The sequence below is a fragment of the Zingiber officinale genome, chromosome 4B (assembly GCF_018446385.1).
Source record: "Zingiber officinale cultivar Zhangliang chromosome 4B, Zo_v1.1, whole genome shotgun sequence".
In the NCBI taxonomy this organism is placed as follows: Eukaryota; Viridiplantae; Streptophyta; class Magnoliopsida; order Zingiberales; family Zingiberaceae; genus Zingiber; species Zingiber officinale.
This window is the reverse complement of record NC_055993.1, coordinates 92,857,587-92,867,428: the sequence shown is the minus strand read 5'-3', so window position 1 is coordinate 92,867,428 and position 9,842 is coordinate 92,857,587. Positions and strand designations below refer to the sequence as shown.

Below are 9,842 nucleotides of genomic sequence, written 5' to 3'. Positions count from 1 at the left end.
ATAAGTCGATTTTATGATTTACTTTCTTTTAAATAATTTGAAGATGAGCTGTGAGAAAAATATGAGATGAAGATAATTATTTTTTACTATAATTGATGACATGGATTGTGCCTGACATAAATCATCTAAAGTCATGTCAAGTGGCTTATCTAGATATTTTGTAAAATAAGAGAGAATTTTGTTATGGATTTCTGAATACCACAACTCATATACAATTAATGAAAGAAATGGACGGCAATCTCCATGTTGTTTCGTTAACCATTCATTTTCTAATAGGATGTTGACAAATTGCTAACTTATCCAGCCATTCTTCGAATTAAGTGCATTCGCACAATTCTTTCAGTTTCTCAAACAGAAGTTCACCCGACTTCCTGCTCTCCCACAAATTTTTTAAATTTAAGGTGTTAATTGAAATTGAATCTTTTGTTATAAGTTGTAGCAACTCTAAAAGGCTATACGGAAGTAGATTGCAGGTGCAAGCAGCGCAAATCATTAAGCTCAAGCTTTCGTAGCGAAGATGAAGTTGTTTCCTTCTCATTTGCTGAAAATAGTAGCAGTAACACTCTTCTTTCTTGCCCCGTCCTCATCTTCTGGTATGTTGAAGGAAATTTTAATTCAGAATTAAAGCATCACACAAGATTCTATTAATTTATTTTATTTCAGTAATTTTTATTTAAATTTATTAAATATTTACCCTACTTTGAAAAGATAAAAAAATCAAAATAGCATCTTTTCACATAGTCAGAAAGGCACATCTCTTTTTAAAATTGTTAAAAAGTCACTTCATCTATAATTTTCTATTTGAAATACCCTTCTGTGCTCTATTTTAGAGCTCTTTATACAAAAAGAACTTCAAAGTGATGCTATTTTGATCAAAACTAAGTCAAAATAATTCTAAAGTAAATTTTTTTTAAAACAATTTTAATCAAAACTGAGTCAAAACAACTCTAAATTAGAATTTCTTTAACCAAAAAACTCCTAAGGTAAGTCAAATTTGGGGTTATTTTAGTTAAAAAAGCTATTTTAAGATGGAACTACTTTGGTCAAAGTTAAGTAGCTCTAAAATGAAGCACATAATAATATTTTGAACAAAATATTATTGGTGGTGTACTATTTTTTAAAATATGTTTTAAAAATAGAATCCTTTTAATGATAATGATAATAAAACTACCTTTTAATTTTTACCCTTTAAAATTTAACAATTTATTTATTTATTTTTTAAATTATTCCTTGACCTAACTTGCTCAAAGTGGTAGCAAATAAGTTAGTTGTCTAAAAATACTTTCGTTCCATTGGATGATTGAACAATCAGTTGATAGTCATCCAAAGTTTCTATTCGATGCAAAATCTAATGTCTCTGGTGCTGTTAATAGTGTTAGATTATATAATCTAACATAAATTATCCTAAGGCTATAATAAATAATTCGAATAGATTATATAATTTAAATTATATAATCTAACAAATAGAAGGCCAACATCTTACATGTACAATGTTATTCATTCGAAATATCAGTTGACGTTGATTGGCAAGTGGAAATACCTCGGGCAAAGCTGGTGTGGCGGATAAAGATTTTGAGAAATAAAATTATTCAGTAAATTTAAAAAATATATATACCGTTTTACATATTTCAAAAAAAAAAAAAAAGTTAATTTCATCTTTCGATAACATATATTTATTTATTTATGACTTTGGTACAGAAGATACAATGTACCAGAACAGCGCACTTGTGAATAACCAGAACTTGACATCGACAGGAGATCACTTGTTCCGACTGGGCTTCTTCAGTCTAGATAATAGCTCAGCAAACGGATACTTAGGAATCTGGTATTGCAATCTAACACCGCAAGAAGGCACTGTAGTATGGATAGCCAATAGGAACAAGCCTGTCAACAAATCCATGGCATCCTTCAACTTCACTTCCGATGGAAATCTAATATTATTTGAGGAAGACAGAAATGTTTGGTCCACGGAAACGAGATCCACAGGACTCAATTCTGCACGCTTGCAGCTTTTAGACTCTGGAAACCTCGTGCTGAACGACAGTTACTCGATTCTATGGCAGAGCTTTGAGCACCCGAACGACAGCGACACGTATCTTCCTGGTATGAAGCTCGGATTTAACAGCCGAACCAACACTTCATGGCGGGAAGTGTCATGGAAGAACTCCGCGGATCCTTCTCCGGGAGACTACATCAAGTTGATTCGTGCTCTCCCTATTCCGGATTTGGTCATTTTTAACAGATCCGCCAAATACCATCGCAGCGGCCTATGGAACGGAAATGAGTTCGTCGGCCATCCGTCGATGGCGAACAGCCAGGTAGCCATAAATTTCACGTTTGTGTCCAATGAGAATGAGACCTATTATATGGCTAATTACACGGCCCCGCCGAAGCCGGTGCTGTCACGGACGGTGTTGTGCCACAATGGGACCTCCCAGCGTTGGTTTCTTGGCACGGGAGAGTGGCAGCTTCTGTGGTCGATTCCGGAGGACGTGTGCGATATGTACAACTACTGCGGTCGAAACAAAATGTGCACCAAGAAATACAATGGCCCCGTCTGCCAGTGCTTGCCCGGGTTCGTAAAGATTGAGGAGAACGGATGCCAGAGTGAGAAGCCTTTGAATTGCTCGTCGAACCAGTTTTCCGCGGTGCATAACGTGAAAGTGCCCGACACTGAGAACGCTACAGCACGAGGAAACATTAGTCTCGATGACTGCAAGAATTTTTGCTTGGATGATTGCTCCTGCGTGGCCTATGCGGTGATCAGTGCGCCTTATGGATGCATAACTTGGACTGGTGATCTGTTGGATCTCAGAACTTTTGATGATGAAGGACTAGATGATTTATACATTCGACTGGCAGGTAATCTAAATATTGACAGCAATGGATCAACAAGGAAGCACGCGTGGGCGGCGATAGCCATTCCTCTGTTGCTGGGATTTTTTCTATTATGCTGTGTTGGCCTACTCATGTGGAGGAAGAGAAACAGAGCGTCAACCGGATTGCTATTACAGTTACCAAATTTAAAGGAAGGTAATGAATCGACATTTGTCACTAATTAAATTTTAGTTTTATTTGTGAGAACGTAATGTCGATCATGGTGTTCAATTCGTTCTCGCAGGTGACTCGATGACTCGTGATGATGGATCAGAGTCCAGGTTGGTCTCGATCGACTCAGAAGATTCTCGTGATCTGCATAATACTGATAAAGGAGTAGGTGAGTTCCTTTTCTTCTTCCTCATTGCTTATGCATACACTGCTTTCTTATGCTGTTATTCCTTACGTTCATTTATTGGCTCATTCGTTATTTTAATACAGAGTTTAGTTGAATTCTACATATTTCTTCATTTTTTAATAAATTTTTTGAACTCAAAGAACACGATGGAAGAATTATACTGATTAAGGGTGTGATCTTTGTGCCAGGTATGCTCAACACATTGGGTTTACTACCTTCCTACGATTTCTGTACAATAAAAAATGCAACAAATAATTTCTCTGATGGAAACAAACTTGGAGAAGGTGGATTTGGTGTGGTTTACAAGGTAAGAAGACTTCCAGTATAGCAAAAGAGGGTCAATCTTTTAAATCAACAAATATGAAATAAATAGTTCATTTTTTTATCAGGGACAATTAGAAGATGGACAAAGGATTGCTGTCAAGAAATTATCCAGAAACTCCTCACAAGGCCCAAATGAGTTCCAAAATGAACTCTCGTTGATAGCCAAGTTGCAACATAGAAACCTTGTTCGTCTTTTGGGTTGTTGTATCGAAGGCGCTGAGAGACTTATCGTTCTTGAATATATGGAAAACAAGAGCTTAGATGCCTTTATTTATGGTAAATATGTTTCGGTAATGAGTTAATTAAATCACCTCATAAATGGTTAGATATTTGTCTTTATATGGCTAATCTTATGAAAATGACTCCAGATAAAACAAAAAGTTCTTTGCTAGATTGGCAAAAACGTCTTGACATTATAATTGGAATTGCTCGAGGCCTTTTATACCTTCATCAAGACTCTATCTTGAGAGTCATTCATCGTGATCTTAAGCCAAGTAATATCCTCTTGGATAGAGATATGACTCCAAAAATTTCAGATTTTGGCATAGCAAGAATAGCTGAAGGAGATAGAGATCTTGCAGATGGAACTACTAGACCAATTGGAACGTTGTAAGTTAATTATTATTTAAGATAAATTTACTTGCATCCAAAGATAAAATTGGAGAGAAATAGTTCCTATTGTTTTTTTATATGTTCCTTCTATCTTTCTATACAATCAAATAATACTCTTCTATATAAATTATTATCATTTTCTAACATAAAATAAAACTAATGTTCAAGTTCTTGAGTGCAGTGGATATATGGCACCTGAATATTTATCATGCGGATATTTCTCATTTAAATCAGATGTGTTCAGTTTTGGCGTGATAGTGCTAGAAATCTTAAGCGGCAAGAGGAATAGAACATTCGGCCAAGCAAATTCAGGTTTAAACCTTTTACAACATGTAAGTTTAACTTGAAAACATGCATATTTACCTTTACCTTCATAAGTTGTTAGAATTCAAAATCTAATTCCTATGTAATTCTAGACATATAGACTTTGGAAGGAAGGAAGATCCTTGAACATTCTTGACGATGCAGTAAGCTGCTCGTATCCAACAATCAAAATCCTACGCTGCATCCGAATGGCTCTTTTGTGCGTACAAGATAACTATGAAAACAGACCAACAATGACAGAGGTGGTGATGATATTAACAAGTGAGGATCATTTGATTCCACTTAAGCAACCCATAATAACATCAACTCGTAGTGACGGAGATTATACTACCAAAGAAATGAGTATCACAATCACAGGTCGATGAATGTGTCCTTCACTTATTTGAATATAATTTTATCATAAACAATACTTTTATATTTTTGTGATTTGTGGTTTAAGTATAACTTAAGCATGTTAAACTTGAAGATCATCTATGAAAATGAAGACTTTTTTATACCGTTGACCATGAGGTATTCCCACACTAAATTAGATGTAAGACTATTTCTTATTTGGGATAAGAATGATAAATTAAAGTCTTCCCAATAGTGTCCATTACACAGATTTGAACCTCAAAATTTAGTTAGCTCAATTACCACCAGACCAATATATATATATATATATATATATATATATATATATATATATATATATATATATCAAAAGTTTTGATATTTTCACAAACATATAGTAAAACTTTTGTCAAGCAAACTTTGACATAGATAACATATGTTTATTTCTTTTTTATTTTCCCTACTAAGCTCCCACTCTTCCTCTCTTATATCTTTTCACTCAAATAAACTCACCCTAAAGGGCTTACATCGTTCCAATTGGCCTAATAGTTGCATTTTTTTTTTGAGGTCTATGTCCTTAAGATTTCCTTGCAATGTCAAAATCTAAAATCTTCGGAATCATGTCCTTGTCAAGGAGGATATTGCTCGTCTAAGATCACGAAGGATGACTCTCAAGAGAGAGTCTTGATGCAAGTATAGTAGTCCATGAGAACACCCCCACCAAGAGGCCAAGCTCAAGCTCCTGCCTTGGTTTACCAAGAGCTCCTGACACGGCAAGAGGAGAGCCATAATAACGCCGCCTAGGGCAATATCAACATAATAGCTGGGGTTTAACCAATGGAGACTCAAACCGAATAAGAAAATCACACGCTCGTTGCTTGGAGATCTATGCAGCCGACTGCAGTATAGAGTAGGCGGGCGAGCCTGAAATTAGCTTCGAACTTAAAAATTTGGAGGGGGTGGAGATACCCCATGATGAAGTTTTAATAATTAAGGTTGTTATAGCCAATATAATATTTCTTGTATTTTTGGTGACACAGATAGCTCAATTAACATCATCTTCAAACAAGCATTTGAGTAGCTACAAATAGACCTAAGCGAACTTCAACCCATGGTGCACCCCTTTGTATGGGTTCACGAGTAACGTGGTCAAGCCGCTCGGTCAAATAAAGTTAACCATATCTTTAGGGAAGGAGCCCCTACTGAGGATGCACCGATTAACCTTCATAGTCGTGGACATACCTTAGGCCTACAATGACATTTTGGGATGACCAAACCTGAATGAATTTTAGGCAGTAGTTTTAACCTTCTACCATAAAACAAAGTTACCTGTTGATGATCAAGTTGGGGAAGTCAAAGGAGATCAATTGATAGCATGCAAATGCTATGTTGATATAATAAAAACTGAAGTTAACTCCACCCAGAAGATGCAATGGATGGAAGTCAATATCATTCGGGAGGCATCATCCACCCTAGTCTATGAAGAGAAGGAGGAGGTTTAGATTCGGTCAGGCCGGCCGGAAGCCACTACCCAAGTAGTTGCTAACATACCTCCATAACTTAAAAAAGAGTTTGTTGCGTGTTTAACACATAACAATGATGTCTTTGCTTGGGAGCCCAAAGAGATCACAAGCGTCTCTCTTGAGGTCATGGAGCATATACTTCACATCTTCCCTGAAGCCCGACCGGTCAAACAAAGGAAGAGACACTTCGGGGTAGACCAAAATAAGATCATTCGAGTGGAAGTAGACAAGATACTAGTGGCTGGCTACATCTGAGAGGTGCAGTCCCCGAACTGGTTAGCTAATGTGGTCGTGGTGTCCAAGCCGGAAAATAAATGGAGGATCTGCATTGACTTCAAGGACCTCAATAAAGCCTCCCCCAAGGACTACTACCCCTTTCCGATAATTGATCAGGTGGTGGATTCAACTTCTGGTTGCGAGTTAATTTACATGTGGATGTCTATCAAGGTTACCATCAAGAGAAGGTTATCACTCGCTAAGGATGACCAAGAGAAGGTTAGTTTTATAACTGAAGGCACTTACTACTATAATGTTATGTCGTTCGGACTAAAAAATGTAGGGACTACTTATCAACAGCTTATGAACAAAATATTCTGAAAGCAAATTGGGCGAAATATAGAGGTCTATGTAGATGGTATTCTTATCAAATCCCTGAAGGCGACGGACCTATGCACAGATTTGGAAGAAACCTGCCAGACTTTAAGGCGATACAGACTGAAGCTCAACCCCAATAAATGTTTGTTCGGAGCAAAAGCGAGTGATTCCTAGGATACATTATGACTGAATGGGGAATAGAAGCCAACCCGAGCAAAGTGCAAGCTCTCCAAGACACGACTCCACTGCACAACCTGAGGGAGGCACAAAGACTAACCACCCAGATTACAGTCCTATCTCACTTCATCTCTTGATTGTCCGATCGAAGCTTGCCATTTTTCAAGATCCTCCGTAGGGTGACCAAATTCCAATGGGATGCTGACTACGATAAAGCTTTTGAGGAGTTAAAAAGTTATTTGTCCGTCCTGCCAATACTTACTAAACTAATGGTGGATGAACCTTTGTGGGTGTATCTGTCAACTAATAAGCATGTAGTCGGGTCAGTGTTGGTGAGGTAAATGAATTACAAATGCAAGCTTAAAATAAATTTTATCGACAAATAAAATGGAGATGTAGCTTAGGTCGGCACTTCCGGATGATGTAGCTTGCTGCACAGATGAAGACGAGACGATTGCAGAGCAGGAATTTTGATCAGAAAAGTTATTCTTGGCCTCTGACTTCGAGCCTCAATTTATAGGTATGATGGTTGTTCGGTCGACCGATCCCTCTATTCGGTCGACCGAACCAGCTCTGATTCCTTCCAGCTGGAGTCTGACGCTGGCTCGATATTCTGCATTAACTAGACTTCAAAGGTTCGGTCGACCGATCCCTCTGTTCGGTCCACCGAACAGGCTCCTTCCTTGTTCGTCAAGATTTGCCGTGATCTGCATTTACTGCGCCTTTAATATTGATGGTTCGGTTGACCGATCAGTGTAGTTTCCTTCTGCATCTGATCGTTGCTGATTAAACTGATCTGTGCTGAGTCATCTTGGTTCGGTCGACCGATCCTCTGGTTCGGTTGACCGATCTGGCCAAACCTGCAACACAGTATTAAGCAAAAGATCCCTGCAACACAAAGGTTATCACAGTATAATGCATGAGTATGATAGTTAGGACTGTCTTGATCTCAACTTGGAAACCTTCCCGATTTCTTTAGTTGGATCAGCGACCTTAGGTTGTTCCCTTTAGGAACCCGACCTCACTGTCGCTCTTCCAGTTGCATACCTCAACTTACCTGTCAAACATGATCCTCCAGACATGTTTGGTCTTTTGTCTGCTCAGTGTCTGATCGCCTGATCCACTAAGACTTTTCCTGCAATACCATATTAGCCAACAACAATAATAGTAATACAGAAAACAATAGTAAATCTAAACCTAGATTTACCGAGATCCGCTGGTCCGGTCGACCGCGCGCGGTCGACCGGAAACAATCCGATCAACCTTGCTTGGAGTTCACTCCTCAAAGACTTCTCGTTACCTAAGGTTACCACCCCCTAGGATTTTCTCCACTTGGCTTCACTCACCAAGACTCAATATTCGGCTACCCAGGGATCAAGTCCTCCAGACCTATCCACCTGGCTTCCACGACATACCGAGATTTCTCTTACCTAGCCTACAACTAGGACTCAATATTCGGCTACTCAGGGATCAAGTCCTCCAGATCTATCCACCTAGCTTCCATGATATACCGAGATTTTTTTCCTTGCCTAGTCTCCAACTAGGACTTCCCTTGCCTAGCCTACAACTAGGACTTCCCTAGATCAAACTCTATACTTAAACATATTTAAGCATACTTAAACATATTTTTCTGACATTAAAACATTGGAGGTCGATTGCATCAACAATCTCCCCCTTTTTGATGTTTGACAAATATGTTTAAGTTAGGTCAATTCAAAAAGATTTAGATTTCTAACTTAAACACTTCTTCTCCCCCTTTTGTCATACAACAAAAAGAATTCTCCATAAATGGCTTTAATTGCTAAGGATCCCTAAGTTTTGCACCAACAATGATGGAATACTTGTAAATATTTTCAACATATGCTAAGGTATTCCCTCACCCATTTGATGTATAATAGAGTTTTCAAAAATGAGTCATAGAGATTTTGAAAACGCCTCATTCCATTAAAAAATTGAGGAAATTTGCAGTATCTTTTTCAAAATAATTTTGAAGAATGCACTATGTAAAATATCTCAAAAAGTATTTCAAGACTTAAAGTAGTTTTTGCAAAACCATGATATAGAAGTTTTAATGCTTGCAAAAATTTCTCAGAATTTCTTTCAAGAATACTTTTCAAAAATATTTGGAAAGAGTTTTTATCAAGCATCCTTGTTAAAGCTGAGGTCAAAAAATATTTTCAAGTAATTTTCAAGGAAATTCTCTAAGTAAAATTTTATTTTCAAGGAATATTCAAAGTATTTTGGAAACTATGATTTTTCAGAAAGTTTTCAAAAAGTTTGAAGAGTATGATTTTGAAAAGATAATGCTTGAGCTAGGTTTTAAAAATAGTATTTTGAGTTTTGTAAAAAAAATTTCAAAAATATTTTTAAGTTAATTTCAAAACCATATTTCTTTAAATAAGTATGTAAAGATAATTTTCAAAAAGTATTTGATTAAGTGATTTTAAAGATAATTTTCAAAAATATTTGTAATGAAGTTTTATCAAGCAAATTTTTTAATGTTTCAAAAGCAAGATTTTGAAAAAAAAAAATCCTTTAGTCAAGTCTCTCCCCCTTAATCAGACACTCCTTTTAGATATCCTTGTTATCCACAAGGAAGACAATTCTATGTGTATCTAAGGATGATGATTGACTTAAGGTTCTAAAGATTTAGGCGATGAACAATAATAATTTATATATACCCAATCAATTATCAATCAAGAGTTGAAAAATATTTTCTTAAG

General features: G+C 36.9%; 1 protein-coding gene across 3 annotated transcripts; it reads left to right on the top strand.

Moving 5' to 3' along the window:
• Positions 1-355: 355 nt before the first annotated feature.
• Positions 356-4,910, top strand: LOC121975545 (receptor-like serine/threonine-protein kinase SD1-7). 3 transcript variants are annotated; one of them, XM_042527258.1, is made up of 9 exons: positions 356-593; positions 1,699-2,796; positions 2,863-3,033; positions 3,122-3,217; positions 3,424-3,542; positions 3,625-3,835; positions 3,928-4,168; positions 4,353-4,503; positions 4,588-4,910. In XM_042527258.1, the coding sequence occupies exons 1-9, from the start codon at positions 518-520 to the stop codon at positions 4,858-4,860; spliced, it is 2,436 nt and encodes an 811-aa protein (XP_042383192.1). In that variant the 5' UTR covers positions 356-517; the 3' UTR covers positions 4,861-4,910. The 3 variants fall into 3 exon arrangements, with proteins under 3 accessions (XP_042383192.1, XP_042383191.1, XP_042383190.1); XM_042527257.1 differs by having other exon boundaries at positions 1,756-3,033; XM_042527256.1 differs by having other exon boundaries at positions 1,699-3,033.
• The last annotated feature ends 4,932 nt before the right edge of the window (positions 4,911-9,842 follow it).

Coding starts and splice junctions, on each gene's coding strand:
- LOC121975545 (XM_042527256.1), top strand. CDS start 518: ATGAAGTTGTTTCCTTCTCATTTGCTGAAAATAGTAGCAGTAACACTC. Junction 3,543..3,624: donor GATTTGGTGTGGTTTACAAG/GTAAGAAGACTT, acceptor TTTTTTTATCAG/GGACAATTAGAAGATGGACA. Junction 3,836..3,927: donor CTTAGATGCCTTTATTTATG/GTAAATATGTTT, acceptor AAATGACTCCAG/ATAAAACAAAAAGTTCTTTG.